The 18,641-nt window shown below is 41.3% G+C and overlaps 2 protein-coding genes and 1 long non-coding RNA gene across 6 annotated transcripts in view; 1 reads left to right on the top strand and 2 right to left on the bottom strand.

Annotated features, from left to right (window-relative positions):
• The window catches only part of LOC109529316 (rho GTPase-activating protein 23-like), a 21,421-nt gene extending 16,131 nt beyond the window's left edge, over positions 1 to 5,290 (bottom strand). The window contains exons 1-2 of one of the 4 annotated variants that reach the window (XM_019892645.1): positions 4,833 to 5,290; positions 4,584 to 4,633 (exon numbers count right to left, since the gene is read on the bottom strand). In XM_019892645.1, coding sequence (XP_019748204.1) covers positions 4,584 to 4,592 — 9 coding nt within the window. In that variant the 5' untranslated portion in view covers positions 4,593 to 4,633; positions 4,833 to 5,290. Of the gene's footprint in view, positions 1 to 4,583; positions 4,682 to 4,832 lie in introns of all 4 variants that reach the window. The other 3 variants (XM_019892646.1, XM_019892647.1, XM_019892644.1) reach the window with 3 other exon arrangements.
• A 1,992-nt stretch (positions 5,291 to 7,282) lies between these two features.
• adgra1a (adhesion G protein-coupled receptor A1a) lies at positions 7,283 to 18,112 on the top strand. Its single transcript, XM_019892581.1, has 6 exons — positions 7,283 to 7,794; positions 11,621 to 11,748; positions 11,846 to 11,969; positions 14,368 to 14,519; positions 15,455 to 15,550; positions 15,649 to 18,112. Exons 1-6 carry the CDS (start codon positions 7,792 to 7,794, stop codon positions 17,096 to 17,098), a joined length of 1,953 nt encoding a protein of 650 aa, XP_019748140.1. The 5' UTR covers positions 7,283 to 7,791; the 3' UTR covers positions 17,099 to 18,112.
• Positions 11,246 to 11,893, bottom strand: LOC109529276 (uncharacterized). Its single transcript, XR_002170809.1, has 3 exons — positions 11,815 to 11,893; positions 11,666 to 11,730; positions 11,246 to 11,324 (listed from the first exon to the last, which is right to left on the bottom strand). It is a non-coding gene; the product is annotated as an uncharacterized LOC109529276 (long non-coding RNA).
• Positions 18,113 to 18,641: the final 529 nt, after the last annotated feature.

The raw sequence follows: 18,641 nt of genomic DNA, 5'->3' as shown, positions 1-18,641 counted from the left end.
TATATATATATATATATATATATATATATCTGACTGCGGCCCGGTAGTTGACTGGTTAGCGCGAGTGCAGAGGTTCAGGGTTCGATTCCGGCTCTGGCCTTCCTGTGTGGAGTTTGCATGTTCTCCCTTTGCCCGTGTGGGTTTTCTCCGGGTACTCCGGTTTCCTCCCAAATTCCAAAAACATGCATGGGAGGTTAATGGAACACTTTAAATTGTCCCGAGATGTGAGTGTGAGCGCAGATGGTTGTTTGTCTATGTGTGCCCTGCGATTGGATGGCAACCGGTTCAGGGTGTACCCCGCCTACGGCCCGAAGACACCCTGGATAGGCTCCAGCACTTCTGGTGGCCTGTCCACCCTTTCTAACTTTCCACTTTTTGTTATAACTTGGACACCTATATAAGTCAAGGTCTATCATGAGTGAACGGGAAGGGAACATTTTGAAGGCAGGAAAGCAGAGCAGAGAAAAAGGTGAAAAAAAAAAACAGAACTGTCTAGTCTAATCAGTCAACCTTAAGGAGTGTTATTGTAGATGCAGAGGAGCGTCAAGAGACAGCTAAAGTGGAAAACGACAGAAATGAAGGTGGCGAAGTTTTTCAGGGAGTGTAAATTTATATCACGATAGGGATCATGACTGTGAAAAGATTCAATTCACACCACGATATGAATTTTAGGCAAGATTGCTCAGCCCTCGGTCTGCATTTGAAGCAAAAACATGAAAAGCTATTTACATATTATTTGATGTACAATGCACATGTAAATTTGTGTCAGGTTTACATTAAAAACAAATATACTTCATACACAGTATTACACATAGTTTACATGTTTATCCTGGATATGTATGACAGCAAGCGGGAGTTAACTATGGAACTATGTTTTATGTTTATCACACCCCCGCTTCTGTAATCTGCTATGATCACGGCAGCACTAGAAAGCAGGTCAGATTAAGGATTAACATCTCAAAAACAGCCTTTTGTCTACATTGATGTGAGAACAAAGCAAATGAAACACAGGCGCTGAAAACAAACACGTCTTTAGCCATATGATTTTTAAATTGTGGCACCTTGGGCTGCTCAGCTCTTGACTTTATAATACATCTGAGGCAGTATTTCTTTTCCTGACAGAGGGATTATTATTATTATTATTATTATTATTATTATTATTATTATTGGTGGCACGGGTGGTCGACTGGTTAGCACAGGCGTCGGCAACCTGCTTATTTTGGTTGCTGCTCTGCGTGGCTTGGGAAATTAAACAAAAAAAAACAAATAAAAGAAAATGAATTGAGAAAAAAAAAGCACACATTGAAAAAGAAGAAACACAACATAAAATCAAAAATTTCAAGCAGAAAACAAAAGAAAATTAATTGCAAACAAATAGCGAAAAACATTACAACGGTCACATTTTCCGACGAGGAAGTGGTTGGGAGGTGGGCGGGGCCAGGGAATCATATTGACAGCTGATTGGACGAGAGGGTAGACTTGATTGGACGTATGCAACGTACATTTATTTTTTTTCTCTTTTTAATTGTTGTTATTTATTTATCTTTTATAACATTTTACGCATTGGTTTGCAAAATGAAAACAAAACGTTCAACGTTGGAGGGCCGGAACACATCCATCTGTCTTTTGGAGAAGCACGAGGAGATCTGTTTTAATCTAATCATCTAATCCTTGCCAGTGAAGCATGCTGCTACGGCGCAAACTGTCCACTTGAGGGTGAGCTATAAGAGCATACTTTCTACACAAACACACACTCTAATTAGATATGTTAAAGAGCGCAAATAAAAACAAACAACTGATGTGTGGCTGACAAATTGTGCACAGTCCCTCTTACAGTCAAAACACGTCCTCCTACACTGTCACTGTCGCTCTGTTCGGAATTAACCACCAATCACATTCAAACTCGTGTTCAAAGGGAGCAAAACAAACACCTGGCACCATTTTTAAAGCCTCTGATGAACCCGAAATAAAGTTCCATCAGTTCTAGAAAGATTTGCTTGATATGTGGGCTCCAGCACACCCGCCACTCTAATGAGCATAAGTGGTAAACAAAATGAATGGATGGACGCAAATGTATAAGCACTGATTTCAACCCAACCAGGGACTCTTATGATGATGACGTGACAAAAAGCCAATTGGGACACGCACTGAAACTGGTGCTGCTGTGGGACACAACAGATGTGCATACAGAAGGACTACAGAACATACACCACAAGGCGATTTTATTTTTTTTTTGTACATATCACAACTATTGGTCTTGCTAGCGTATGACCATTTTTAAAAAATATAATTATGACCCCCAAAACAGTAAACTAGATATTCCGTTGACCTTCCAGAGCCCTCCGGGAGAGCACGCTACAGGATTTTTTTTTTTTTTTTTTTTTTTTATCAGGTCAGGATCAAACAGACACAGAAATGTAAGCACACACACACACACACACACACACACACACACACACACACACACACACGACAAGCTTTCATAGTTCTATTTTAAGCACAGATGAAGTTGAGTGAACTGGAGCAGAGAAAACAAATGCACATTTGCACAAGGAGATACTCATTCACTCACAAGCTCCACACCTCAGCACAGATGAGCTCAGCCTGGAAGTGAATTGCATCGTGAGCCCCTTTGGACAACGGTACGAAAATGTCAGGTCGTTGGATACTGAATTCAGCGAAGTGTGAAGGTTGCCAATATTTCTCGTGAATTTTGACATTTGACAACACCTACTTTGTACGACATGAAAGTGCAAATGACTGCATTCGAAAGAGAAGACACTGATTCTCAAGAATGCTTTACAAATACATCGTACAACTTGAGGAAAATGCCATCACATGATCGATTTACGCGATGAACTTTTTCCACCTTTTGTTTTGGGACTGTTGCCTTATTAAAATTCTACACACAACGCATAACAATGACAGTGAGTTTACGCGATTTATCTTTTTTTTTTTTGGGATGTAATAAGCAATAAAGTTGCAAGAAGTCATCGATGGGCCCGCAGGCCGTCATCCAACTTCAACAGCATGCTAGGCTTAAATTAACTTCACAATTCACGCGTAGCGTATAGTTGAGCAAAAACCCAGTCTCTGTAGGGAGGCTATGCGAGAACAATTCTCAAGTAGGACTGCCACAAACAATTCATCGACGAGTCACCGATAATAGTTGCAATTCGTCGACAAATTGGATCACGTAAATCGCAGGACGTCACACCAGCGAGCAGCTGCCTTTATATAACCATAATTATCTTACAGCCCCAATTATGTATGGTATGTCCACATTAATAATAAAGACAATTAAGACGATAGCACATTCAACTTTGATGAAATGTGTACCGGCGTTCCTGACATGTTGCTAAATATTGATTTTTTTTTTTTCTTTGCTTTGCTTTGTTTCACGTGTATGAAAAATTTCAAAACCCAAAATTGATCAACAAAATCCAAATGTGGTATGCGCAATGAAACAGAGAAAACCCCTTCAAGAATATATGGAACTTTTTTTAAGCTCTGAACAAGCCCTCGAAAGGTAACTTGACATCATCCACTTCAGTACTCGGCAACACAAGCATTTGATATCGCCAAGCCAATCATCAAATACAAGTGAGGACAACAAATAAAACACATGAAAAGGAATGTATGCATCGTATTCAATGGCATATTAGAGAAAAAAATTTGTCTTAAACCTTGTGATGCATTCTTTGGTGGAGTTTGTCACAGATGGCTGCACAACCGCGCCCTCCCCCCATTGTGTCACTTACTCACATAAAAAAAAGTTTCTCTTTTTTTAATTTTGTTTTTTTTATTAAACAAGTGGCAAAAGCTTTGGCACATCCATGCAAATGATTATGTCCAATTCTCTTCTGTTTCCAACACGATCAAATTGCTTATGTCATGTTGATCAAAATGGATCTCGGCTATCATCCAAAATGGCTCAACCAGTTGACATTACGTTCCAATTTAAAACAAATGGCATCAAAACCGAAGTGGCAGGTTTACGCCACAACACGCTTCCGGACTCCACTGTTACATTGATAACATGACAAAACAACTTCACTGTCTTGTGTGTACTCAGTGAGGGCAAGACTTGTCGTTGTGATGGCGCCGGCATGTTCACCGACGACAAATATTTAGTTGCGGCTGATGTACGAAGAAATTTGACATTGTATTAATATTCGAAATTGTAAGTTACACCTCAGTGGACTGTATGTACAAGATTGACGGCAAGAGAATGGACAATGGAATGGCTCAAACCCAGAAAACAGATGAGCCGTGATTGGTCGTGATGATGTCATATTTAGTCGACAGCAAGAGTTACAAAATGGCCGCCCCCGACATGGTTTTATTTAGATCGCATGATCGCAACATTAAGAAGAATGCCGTGTTTAGACTCGTGGGCGCGATACAGATATTGAAAAGAAAAGGTTTGACTTCTACATTTTCAGAAATTAAAAAGTTTTGCCAGATAAGCGGTTAAAAGCATAACATAGACCATCATTCATCATTTTCACTGCAATTTTTAACAGTATGCGTGGAAGTGTGTGTACGAATGTAAAGTACTATATGTGTAAGTTATGGCTCACCTGTTCCATGGTGTTCAGCGAGACTCGGGGTGACTTCCAGTCGTCGCAAGCTTGTTAAAGTGGAAGAGGAGGTTTTAGCTGTGAGAGGGTGGGGAGGTCTTCACACAAACACACACACAGAGGGCACACACACACACACACACACACACACACACACACACACACACACACACACCACACACACACACACACACACACGCACACACACCGCAGGGTCAAAACACAAATGAGCTATACTTGTCAACTCACATCACTGCTTCCTTCTCTTCCTTAACTAACATTTTTTTCGCCTCTTCCCGGTAGCTCCTCTTCTCTCCCATCCGACGTGCTATTTTGGTCTCAATCATTTGATCTCACAGAAGTGGAGAACCGCTTCAATTGTTCCGTAAAATACATCCGTTTTATTTGTGTATACCTTCCATGCTCCCGTCTTTCCCTTCTTTGGAAATCTGGCCGGTTGAAGTGTGGCCTCACACTGCTTTTCCTTTGCCTCTCGCTTTGTCTGTGCTGCCTCTGCTCATCTAAATCCCTCAAGCTTTTTTTTCCTCTCTCCCGTGCTGTAGACAGCATTAGTGAGAGAACAGGATGAGGGGAAGGATCAGGGGGATCGAGTGCATGTACCATGTGACATGATAGTAAAGTGGGATTCCCAGCTGTCACACTCGCACTTGGAAAGCTTCATAAACTCCTCATGTCAATAAAGCAAACTACATGCCTCATTCTTATTGTTCCTTTCTGAGTCAAAGCACAGTATTATGTTGTGTGTGACATTGACCCGTGTTAATATTTATATAAAAGCAACAAAAAAAAATCCCTTGTTCTTTTCATTTTTTAAAAAAATATGTATTTAATTATAAATATAATTTATCTAGTACATTCCTGGTAATTAATAAATTATATTGACCTGGCAGTTAATGTTATGGAAATGCAAAATCATCTCTTGATGACCTTGTTATTTTTATCTATTTGCCAACCTACAATTTAAAATTGTTTTTACTTTTTTTTTTGTAAACTGGCACATCTCATTTACAGGAAACTGGACTCTTAAGTACTATCTAACAACGGATGGACTTTTATTGCACCGTGTATATTAAGTGGGTTTGTGGTAAGATACAAAATAAATCTGACTGAATGCAGTAGTCTGATCATGATATTGAACTGTAAAAAAAATAGCAACAACAACTCGATAAAGTCCACCACGTACACTGTATTATTCTGTCCTGAAGGAATGTGGAAAAGGACATCCTGTGGTGTTTCCCCTCAGCTGTATAGCTGGAAACTCCCACCCAACAACAACAGAAATGGCCAGACACATTTGCCACAAAGGCCCATCTCCACTATAAATGCCCATACATGTACGCTACCCCCTCAAAAAAATCTTTTTTTTTTTTCCCTGCTGTACTGTAGTTAAGTTCCTACACGACCAAGAATGTAACTTTTACCTATTGGCACAAATCGACAGTTTTTCCCCTCATATCAATAAATATGTTGTACTGTATATGCATTTGGAGTTGAATAGGTCTGATAACACTTGAAACCCGTTTCACGTAATTTATGTTAAATCGGAGCAGCGATTGTCGAGCAGAAAAAAAAGGACAGGAAGATGAATGCCGCCATCTAGTGTACAATATATATATTGCACTATTTTGTCCAATGGTTTACATAAGAAGTCAACGCAAACCTGTTTAAATGCCAGGTTCTGTGAAATAAAAACAAATGAGGTGCAGATAAATCATTGAAAACTGTGATATAAAAAAAATCAACTGAAACTAAGTAAAATCCTTGAGGGTGGAGTTAAAACTAAATAGAGAAATGACTGGGATGTTGCTGTGTTCAAAATTAACCCTAAACATTCAAACCGAAATTAAATGGGAGTCGGCACAAAACTGCCATCACTTAAACAGCCTCTGATTAACCCCAAATAAAGTTTAACTAATTTAGTAGGCTTTTCCTGACATTTTGGACAGTATTAGAGGGACCTTTTACACCTTTACAAGATAGTTCATTAATTCATTACACTCCTGCCATATCACAGGTAGATGCTTGTATTTTAATATTTATCTTATTGTTAGTAATATATGTTACCTTTGCGGTTCATCTCTAAAATTCAGAGGATCACGAATGGAGTATGCAGACGAGACTCGCTTATTGCACAAAACATTAGGTGCATTCACATACAGTAGTACATTTAAAACTTACGCATTTAAAAAGTCATTAAACATTTGAAAAAACAACGTATTAAACTTTAACCGTCCAGGACTACAAATATCTTGACAATTTGGGGTTTGTAATAAGATATAAAAGCTGATGTACGAAGAATGATGGGTAAAATCACGCTGCTATTTTAAATTATTTACATCATGACAATCAATGGGCCATCTGTATGGTCACTTATAATTAATAATCAAAGTATGTATGTGTGTGTGTGTGTGTCAGTGAGAGAGAGAGAGAGAGAGAGAGAGAGAGAGAGAGAGAGAGAGAGAGAGAGAGAGAGAGCATTTCTTATTTACCTATTCACGAATTCACATATTTGTATATACATACATAAGTAATACAGTACAGTATATTGTAATATAGATAAAATGTTAAAAAATAGTTGTGGGGAAAATATAAACAAATCAATATTCAGTAAACATTTGAAATAAATTAAGTGCCAAAGATATTTAGATATGTGGCTGTCAGCTGAGGTCGAGCATCATCATTCTTGCTTCGACGTCACAGCACGGTACATCAGGCTATCTTCACTGACCTGAATTCAGGCTCGAAATAATGCATTGCGTGCAACACCCTGTTATTTTACACCGTCACTAAGTGGTTGTATTCGTCAATTTAAATGGTTAAGACCGCACCGTTCAAATTATGGACCATCAGGGAGCATAAATAAACGCAGCTTCCCCATCACCTACGTTCAGGTTCGGCCCATTGACGTCAGTCGAGAGTCGTCGCAGTTTTTGCACTGACTGTGGCCAGTTGAGGCCGTGCGGATGGAGGCTTCCACTAATCCGTGGATCTTCGCTTCACCGAGTCGGAGCATGACCGCCGTTATTCGAACACCCTATCCTACTACCTCGATGCAAAAACATATATATATGTATACATCTTGAAATATATACAATCTTTTTAAACGTGTCGGGGTCTTTTGTGTGGAGCCCAAAGTAGGAAGGGGCGCAGAGAGCAGAGTTTCACAAGTGCGACTCCCGACCGTCAAATGGTAAGTGTTTTTTAATTAGACCGTTAATAATATCAGTCAAGTCGCTCCCCCTTTTTTTTTTACAGTGTACAACATGAGCATGTATGTTGAATTTGAATTAATTCCATAGAGCATTAAAAAAGTCAATAAAAGCCCACTAGTGTGGGTTAAGCCCAAATGATTTTAAAAAAATGTTCATATACTTGTATGTGATCGTATAGCTACTTGTTTAAAGCACAATTGGTGCCTTGAAAAAAATTGTCAAAGCTACGAAAGCCTTATGCTTACATCTTATATTAAAGGTTAGTTTATTTGCCTTAATTGTTTGCAGTGTGGTACATTGATTTACAAACGTGGTCTATAATTTAAAATGTACACAAAAAAAACGATGTAATTAGCATTTAGTTGTATTTTGGAGTCATTGTAGAGCGAGTCACCTAAATCAGCGATGGTTATAAACAACATGACGGGAGGGTTGAGTGCACACTGAGTTTATTTGTTACCTTAGTATGAGTCCTCACATCACTGCTGCCAATTAATGAAACTTCCCCAGATCAAATTAAGGTCTACCGTGAAGCTAGTGTGTGATAGTTAAAATCACGATCAATTGCGATTGTACGGTAAAAATATTCACCCGCTGATGTGACGCACTCCATATTCTAGCCACTGCTAGGTCATTATATATACTGTACTGCAATGTAATAATATACTGTATATAGCCTGTAATAAAAAGAAGAAACAAAAAAAGGCAGGCTCTGTTAAATGGGTCATTTTGACTCTCAGGAGTGTTTGGTTTTGACATCAACAGTGATTATCGAATAGGTGTTTGCTCACCTTTGATCATCACGCTGAAAAAAAACTGCATCATGCTTGTTCCACAGCAATCTTGCTTTTTTGGGAAGGGGGTAGCAGAATTTACACAGTGTGTCATTTTGCATTCACACAATACTGTCTTCTAATTAATATGCATTTGCAAACTTGTGTTCAGCTTCACATGCAGTAACAAAAGAAGCGTGTTTTCAAAATAGTGATATCATGGCACAATGTGCAGCGTAGTGTACCGTTGAGTGTTTTCGTTTTTTTATGAGCTTTGCAAATGATTTAAATCAGTCATGCTTTGTCTAATAGATGGCTTGCTCAGTGAAGCATTATGAGGGCACATGATGGCCCAGAGAGAACAGAAAGGAGGAGGTGGAAAACATGACATGTCTCTAAAATACACGAGGACCCGAGTAGACCGCAGCATAAATACAGATACTTAGCTTGCGATCCCTCCCTTCACTTATCTTGAATTATGCATACATATAGTCGGTTCTATTGAGAGACAAAAGACAATGGGTCAGATTTATAAAAGTTTGCACATCCAAAAAATGGCGCAAAGATCATCTACTAACTGTGCACAGAGGTGTCTACCAAGTGTTTCTGTTTTGCTACTTTGAAGCAATAGATCCAAAGAAATTAATGTAGCACCCAAAATGGGACATTTTAAAGACCTGAGACAAACTGCCATGGCTGATTTTGCATCCTTAGTGACTCTTAAAACCTTTTAAAGAAAGAGTCCACTTCTGAATGCTAGGTGTAAACTGGCATTGCTGTGCATAAAAGTGGCTGCGATTAGTGTGGCAAGGAGGAGACTAGAGGAGCTCAGTCTTTTTTTTTTTTTTTTTTTTACCCGTGTAACATTTTTGAAAAGCCAGAAACAAAACTATAAACCAGGGGTGCCCAATGTCTAAATGGGAGTCTAAATGTTAAGTAGCTTGTGAGCTACTAGTAGCTAGCTAAGGGAGTGTAGCTAGCTAAGGGAGTGTAGCTAACTAAGGGTATGTAGCTAGCTCGGGGAGTGTTGGTCGCTCTTATGGTATTAACTCAATTACTGCCACCCCTCTACGTTTTAAACTATTGAAATATAGCTTCCTGTCATTCACAGTGAATGAGTTACAGTAAGAGTACACTCCAGCCTTCCTCCGTTTTGAAATGTGTCACTTGACTCACATACAGGGCAGGCAGTCGACCCGTTACAGGCCTCACTGATATGGGTTCATGCAATTATACAAAGTACACCAATATATATTGTACTTATAAAGAATTCAAAGTATATTTTAAATGAATGAATAAATAAATAAAGTAGCTCACATGCCAAAAAAAGTGTATATACATTATAAACGTATCACCTACTTCACAATGCAATTTTGGAGCTTCTGAAAGATCTTAAGGCTAACACTCGGTGAAATCACCACTGATAAATGTCCTTCGTGTCTGCATTTCCTTACGTTTTGTCCATTTCAGTGCACTGTGCCAAAATTGGTGCTTCCCTCCCAGAGCGGGTTTGTGGATGTCCTTTCCTGAGTTTTGAACGCAGTGTTATGCAAGATGGGTAGATTGATCCAACTGCCATGCAAAACACAAAAAATTTGACTTATGTAGCAAAATTAGCAAAGCGATAAACTTCATTCAAATGCGATTTGGATGTCAGGAATTCGGCAAAGCTGTGAAAAAGGATCGCAAAGCAAGACTTGAAATAGCAGAGTTACAAAAACACTGTTTATGACAGAAAGGTGGTCGATGACCAAAAAAAAAAAAAAAAAAAAAATGAGGAAGATGGTCAGTGCCACCCCAAATAACCAGAAAAAAATATTATCCAAAAATACAGAACATCTGAAAAAAAAGCTCAGATGTAGCAAGAAAAAACAGAAGACCAAAACAGTAAACACATTGGTCAAAACCGAGCAGCAAAGCGCGGCAGACACAGAATGAGTCAAACAATTCCGAATACATGGAGGCAAGGAAGCAAATAATCTGACAACAGCACTTTGCCACTGAGTGCAAATATGCGACAGGTGCTCGCTCGCCTTGGCTCATCCAGACACTGCAATAACACGCAACTGAAAACAGAGGCAGGACACTTGTTCCCCCTTCAGACAAGGACTTTAACCCTTTCAGGGACAGCGGTTACTACAGTGGACAGCTTATCAGTATTTGTGCATGGTTGCAAGGGTGACACACATTTCTTGAAAGCGATCAGAACAAATGCTGTGGTGAAATAGCAATGCTAACTTTGACCCTTCCAATTACACTTCCAATTCCATCACTCTAAGCTTCATGCTATTCTTGCTTGCAGTGGTTTCCCAAATTTTCCATGGTGAAAACCATCAGACTTCCTTCATCACCAAAACTATAAGCGGTCCCCCCCACCCGCCTTTGACACCTGTTGCGCCACCTTAGTTGATCGCTCTTAGACTAAATATGCAGTACAGTATACATATTTTCATCACCAACAGTAACTATACTGTACATCAGCGAGCACACTTACTGGTAGGGTTGGGCATTGATTGAATTTGAACGATTCTGGTTCTTCGATTGGGTTGCAATTCCTCACGATTCTTGATTCTGAAAAAAACAAACAAAAAAAAAAACCTCCAACAAAAAAAAAGGTAAAAAATTCTTGAAGCATAACAGCGAGCAAGGTCAATAATCTGATGAGAGACGAGGCACCTTGGAAGTCCTTAAATGCATGGCAGGCTTGATTGGTAAACACAGAACAGGCGCGCCTGCTGGAGAGAAACACCCTTTAGTCCAGCCGGGGCCGAAAACAAAACAAAACAGACAGACATGCATTCAATTCCCGCTCCGCTATAGTGTGAATATGAGTGGGGAAACTTCGTCCGTCTCTGTTTGAGACAGACTGACAACCTGTCCAAGGTTGTCAGTCTACATTTTGTTTGAAGTCAGCTGGAACAGGTTCAAGCAGGAAATGGATGGCTAGATGATTGCATTGAGTGTGAGAAGTGTGTCTGACGTGTTTGTAAATGATATGTCATACTTAAATATTAAATACATCCAACTACAGGATCTGAAGAGAGTGTTGTCCTTCCCACCATATCCTGGGGATTACCTGCATCCAGTGGTGTATGCCTGCACAGCTGTCATGCTGCTGTGTCTGCTGGTCTCCATCATGACCTATGTAATCCATTACAGGTGATCATCAAGTCATTCTTTAAAATGATTTCAAAAAAATCATCATGAAGATTATATTTCCACTACCTTTGTCGCGACATTTTTTTTTTTCCTCCAGCGTGATCCGCATCAGCAGAAATGGATGGCACACACTCCTCAACTTTTTGTTTCACACAGGACTGACGTTCGGCGTGTTTGCCGGGGGCATTAATCAGATCAACGTTCCTTTTTTGTGTCAGATTGTAAGTTGGTTTTCCCTACTTTCTCATTGTATCGTAAACACGGATGACCGATTTGCAACAGCAGCTCAGATTGCAACATTGGCTAAAAAAAAAAAAAAATGTACCTGTATATGAAAATGTCCATAACAAGAAGCTTAATGAAAATGTTTTAAAGGTGATGTAGGTCTCCTCCCAAAGCGGTCACCTTATCGTGGTGGGTGGGGATTTGTGTGTCCCAATGATTCTAGGAGCTGTTGTCTTTGGCAATATGCCCCTGGCACAATAACCCATGGCAAATAGCTCTTAGGTGAGCGATCCGGAACAAGCACGGCTCACTGGGCCATTTACTGAATGATGAGCCCTAATTTTCATCTAATTTTTCCTGACCCAAACACGGGTCAATGGGAACGCCCTCTGAATCCAGCCCTGGAGGTGGTCCTCGATTTGCGAGTGCTTGGTGGCCTTGCCTGCATCCATGGGCCCGGTCGGACATCATCGGAAAGGGCAACATGGGTCCCCCGTTCCCATTGGCTCACCACCTGTAGGAGGAGCTAAAGGTGTCAGATGCACTGTGGACTCGGCGGCTCCAGAAGTTCCCTCTTGGGTCGTGAAACACAACCTTGCGCCGTGGGATAGGAGCCCGAGTCCGAGGTCTAGATGCTCTGACTAGATAAAGTCTGGCTTGCCTCCACATAGAGCTTGGACTCTGGTACCAGTCCTCTCGAGGGAGGTTGGACTGTAGTCCACTCTGGACTTGCCTCCAGTAAGTGGCAAACACTGAGGTTCACCCCAGTGTCCGAGAATATCAATCTGTTTGGAGTCCTTGCAGGTTGGTGCTGGAAAGTGCTCTTCCTGTGGACTCCATCGTTCTGCTGGGGTATTTTAATGCTCAAGTCAAGTTAAATTTATTCATATAGCCCTTGAGCAGAGATGTTTCTCCGTCATTCTGCAGTTTCCAGGCATAAACCGCTCAAACCAAGAAGAACCAAACTTCAACCAACCAAAACCAACAAATTTCCTTCACTTTGTGTAAGGTCCCAGTTAGAGCTGAGGTTATACTTTGGAGGTCACATGAATAGCGGAAAACATTTTTAGTGCGCGGAGCCTTTTTATATCCGATGTACCATAGATCTTTAGCAGACTTGTTAATTAAAACCCGTCCATGGCATCAATAGCCTGTTTCGCACAGTTTCAGAGACAGAACAGCAGAGCACGTTTTTATTTGCCTGTAGCGTCACCATGTCAACGCAGTCAAATCCTTTTTTTCCATTTTTTATTTCTTCAAATGGGTTGACAGTTCATTTCGAACTCATTTTTAAAAAAGCTCTTCTTTCGTTTGGTTGTCGTCAATTTGAATTTGCAATACTGTCAAAAGACATTGCTCTTGATGAGGATGACTGCTTCAGGCGCTGTAAGATTTTAGAGCGACACTTCAAGGGATGAGCCCTTGGTCTGAAGCCTATTATCACAATCTCCATCAAGTGATCTGATCTGCCTGCTCTTATCGCATTAGAAATGCAAAAGTATATTTGAGCGAGTTGTTCCATTGGAGGGGGCATGGAATAAGCAAAAGTAATTACTTCTGATCGACCTTTCACTTTAGTAGACTCAGCCCATCATCATTGGTGCAACATACGTCGACGTCACAGGGCAGAGTTACCGGATTCGATTCCAGCTCCGGCCTTCCTGTGTGGAGTACATGTTCTCCCCGTGGCTGCGTGGGTTTTCTCCGGGTACTCCGGTTTCCTCTCTACATTCCAATAACATGAATGGCAGGCTAACGGAACACTCTAAATTGTCCTTAGGCGTGAGGGTGAGCGCAAATGGTTGTTCGTCGATATGTGCGTCCCTGCAATTGGCTGACAACCGGTTCAGGGTTGCCTACGGCCCAAAGACAGCCGGGAGGGATAGGCTCCAGCATACCCGCGACCCCCATGAGGATAAGCGGATCAGAGAATGGATGGATGGATGCATATTGATAAAAATCATCACCCGCCACTGGGTTTTATCGTAGCCACATCAAAACCGACAATGTGCATCACGACTCGTAAAATAACACACTAAAACCAACCATCTGACAATGGTTACTTTTTAAATTTTGCTCCATAAACGGTGTTCTGTAGTTGCAGGTCTTCCTAAACGAAAAAGGAATCGGCTAGTAAAAGTAATTACAAAAGCTCAATGGTAGTAGAATGTCACAATGTTAGCAGTGCAGCAATGACTACAACACAGATGCCGCTCTTGCAAGCAGTGAGGTCACAGGATTCATTCAAGATGATCTTTTCTTATACTCAAATGCCATTTATGTCGATTACTCTTTTTAAAAAATATCTATCTATCTATATAATCGAAGGATTAACTGATCAGAATTTCTGGGGAATGGCGTTATTGTCGCATTCACATCTTCATCTCTCTTAAGGTTGGAATTATGCTCCAGTATGCTTCTTTGTCTACCATGCTTTGGCTGACGTTTACTGCCAGAAACATCTGTAACGATGTGTCCAAAGACCCTCTTAAGGCCCCAGGCTCAAACGGTCCCGTCCTGGCTGAAAGCAAAACGACGATTCTCAGGTACAAATTAACCACACCCCCCTCTACAGCTATTGGACAATGGCGTCCATTTTGTGTGGATTGTCACTTCAAAACAAGACACGATTGTGATACGATTGGATAATACTACATTGGCCCGAATATAAGATGGCCTTGATTATAAGACGACCCCCTCTTTTTCAAGACTCAAGTTTATAAAAAGGCTTTTTGAACACCAAATTATTTTTTATACAGAAAATAATTAGAGTACATCTGAACAAATGATTCTAACAATATATTTGAGAGAAAAAGCATGTTATTTTGTCTCATTCAAATCTAAAGTGCAATCACATTCGTAAATGAATGACTTCTGGTTTTTGAAATATAAATTACCTCATAACTTCACCTCAGCTTAACGGTTAACCTGGCCGATCTTCGACCCACTATATCTGGCGCCATCTAGCGTCGTGAATGGGTATAATGTCTAGACCCCGAATATAAGACGACCCCCACCTATTCAGTCTTATTTCAATGCAAAAAACACCGTCTTATATTCGGGCCAATATGGTAGTTACATTGCACCAACACCGGAGTTGTCCTTAAAAAAAATATTCATAATGGGTATAATGTCTAGACCCCGAATATAAGACGACCCCCACCTATTCAGTCTTATTTCAATGCAAAAAACACCGTCTTATATTCGGGCCAATATGGTCGTTACATTGCACCAACACCGGAGTTGTCATTACAAAAAATATATTCATTGCCTTTCTTCAAAATTGTCCAATAGAATCAAGGATCAGAATCATTCTGCAAATGAATAATTTTAACTCCTCCGGCCTAGCAGGTCATTTAAGGGATCCGACCGAGTATGGCACTATTATTGACGGCTTTACAATTTGAATACATAAATAAAAGGGCATAAAATGTTTTGCCTTTATTTCGAATTTCTAAACTTTTTTCCCACCTCCCTGTAGATTCTACCTTATAAGCAATGGCATACCTCTCCTAATTGTCGGAATCACGGCAGCCTTTGGAATGGAAAACTATGGTAGCAGAGATGATGCACTGTAGTAAGTATTCATTTCAAGAAAGTCATATTTTAATTCATTCGACGAAGCCCTCAGAATTGGTTTTGAATTCTTATTTTTCTATCTGGCTGTCTTTACAGTTGCTGGATGGCATGGGAACCGAGCCTGGGAGGATTCTATGCCCCCGTGAGTCTTTTGGTCTTAATCATGTTGGTGTACTTTTTGTGCACTTACATCCAACTGAGACGCCATCCCGAGAGGAAGTATGAGCTCCGAGTTTTGACGGAGGAGCAGCAGCAGTTGTCGTCCGCGGACCAGCAGTGCCACCCCGACATCGGGGCGGCGTCTGGATCTGCTGGCGAGTGTGCCGGATTTATTCCAGGTGTATCCGAGCTTTCCAATGAGCACTCGTTTAAATCGCAGCTCTGGACCACCGTTTTCACCCTGTTATTATTTCTCTCAACGTGGGCATTGGGAGCCATGGCGGTGTCTCTGGGACGTTTTTTGGACATGATCTTCAGCTGTCTATACGGCGCATTCTGCGTCACTCTCGGACTCTTTCTTCTCATCCAGCACTGTGCCAAACGTGACGATGTTTGGCACCGCTGGTGGGCTTGTTGCCCGGCCAAATCCAAGCTTGCCGAGGGACACGGCAAGAGACAAAGCCAGAGGCAGGAGCTCCATCAACCGCAGTGCCACCCGGACTCCTTATGCTTGGCCAAAAAACCGCTTCTCTCGCCGCAACTTGTGCAAAGCTTGTACCATCAAGATGCATCCTCGTTGCAAAATCTCACCCCCCGTCACGCCGCTTCCTGCTGCGTGGCGGCGATGACATCCGCCGTAGCGACGCCGGTCTCCCCTTTTAGTGAGTCAGCGCCCTCACCTTCGCGTCCCCTGGCCTTTTCCGACGAGCTCCCTCGTCCTTCCGTGCCGCTGCAGAGTTGCCTTATCGACAGAACCAAGTCCCGCTCTTTCAATCACCCGCGCCCGTGTCTCCGCGACTACCGCTCTCACGTGGCATCAAACAGCATGGATGGGAGCGTGGGTAGCTCCCAGCTCGAAATCCCTCACACCGCACACTACCTTGAGGGATCACCGGTGTCCAACAGCCAACACCCGGACCTGCAAATTTCCTGCCCGAGCCCTCACTTGGATCAGCAGCAGACATCCTGTCATAGTTTACAACACCAGACCTCTTGCCACAACATACAAGACTCGCTCACGTCAAGCCACAGCCTCCTTCTACCTTCCCATAGGATGAGCGCTTGCCAGTGGCACTTGTACAGCTCAGCGGACCAGTTTGCGACCACGAGTTGCTCCGAAATGCCGGATTCCTGCGACTTGCTGTATTCGCAAGATTTCGAGTCACCCGGCTACATGTTGAAGATAGCAGAGAAGGATAAGGAGAAACAATGTGAAGAGGAAGAGCCCAAATTTTTTCCGAGAAATACTTTGCCTCGGCAACATGTTACGATCAATCGGCGGGTGACGATTGGCAGAAACCGAAGCCTGCAAGAAGATAGTCTGTTTGCGTCGGACACGACAGGGAACATACGGACGGGACCTTGGAAGAACGAAACCACTGTGTAGGGATGTAGTTCGGGAGCCCTGGACACTCTGATTGCCCTCGGCTTTATGAAGTGAGTCCTCGACAAAAAATAATAATAATAAAATACATGGAAAAATCATACAAAAATAATTTTAATTCAAAATATTTTCTGAAAAAATATGGACTTTAAAGAAACATTAATTCAGAGTCTTGTTTCTTCCAGTTGTAAAGAGATCTGGAAAGATAGGACCACTGGTTTGAAAAAATAGGCGTAAAAGAAGCAAACTACGCCAATACAGAAAAGTGGTCTCAAAACAGAGGAGGACATTTGAGTCATCATTTATCGTCCGAGCATTACCACCCCCCCCAAAAATTTTTTCGCCATTCCTCGGGTAGAGTTGCCCTAACTGGTTTGCCACGAGGCAACAACCACAACAGCAACGCCATATTGTTGATATCAGCCACCAAAGCGTCAACAAAAAGACTTCACACCGGAAAAATTGGAACTGATGAAGCCTTTTGGATGAAAGGTAAAATGTCTTCAACAAACAAGAACAAGTCCGGCTGCCTCACTCTACGTTTGCATTGTATCTTGACTTTCGTGACTGACAAACTGCAATTGGAGTTTTCCTTTAACCCTTTGAGGGACAGCGGTTACGACAGTGCACAGCTTCTCAGACTGTCAGGTTACAGGGTGCGTGAAACGGTTTAAACTGTAGATTTTTTTTTCGATGTTTTTTTAAGTGGTGGCAGCTGCAATTTGTGAACTGCGTGACTAAGTTATCACAAATTGTCCTGATCGTGTCTATGGAAGAGAAATCAAATCACTTACCCTCAGTCCACTGTAAATAACAAATTTGAGATGCTTTTTTTTTGTTTGTTTTAGTTTCCTGTGCCATATGACATGAAAAAATCTGTGTCTTCAACGTCTTGACTTTTACAGTGGGATGACTTGAAATATCTTATCGAGTCCAGAAACATTTTGATGTGGCACACGATCTCTTCTGTGTTTCGTCCTTACGCAAAAAAATAAAAGGTCTTGTCATCCACAGTAATACCTCACTGGTCTGTTTTGAATTTAGGTTGGTTGGCAATGTTTTAGGCTGTCCTTTTATAGAAACACGCACACACACACACGCACACACATACTCCCGAGAACAGAACACTCTACACCAGTGTCACGATAGTATAGCACTCAAGACTGGTCCCGAGACCACATTTTGAAAGCCCCAAAAATCTGACTGCCTACGACTGAGGCAAAAGAGTGTTACATTAAATCTCAGCAATTCACTACTGAATTGTTAGCCAGTCTTCATGTGTGTGTGTGTGTGTGTGTGTGTGTATATATATATATATATATATATATATATATATATATATATATATATACATACATACAATGTCTAGTATTTACTAGTTTTCATATTCCTGTTTATTTAGTTTTTTTTTTTCATACAGGCAATTTTGGTCCTCCATCAGGATCTTCCCCTCCCCCCCAATGCACGCAACGCTCTTCTCCTACACCCACGGGCCACTGGCTTGAACCACTTCAGCAGCGGAGTCAGAAAAATTTATGCTGACATC

This window comes from Hippocampus comes, unplaced genomic scaffold, assembly GCF_001891065.2.
Source record: "Hippocampus comes isolate QL1 unplaced genomic scaffold, H_comes_QL1_v1.1 scaffold47, whole genome shotgun sequence".
NCBI lineage: Eukaryota > Metazoa > Chordata > Actinopteri > Syngnathiformes > Syngnathidae > Hippocampus > Hippocampus comes.
Note: the sequence above shows the minus strand (reverse complement) of the source record. Positions and strands in the feature narration are given on the sequence as shown.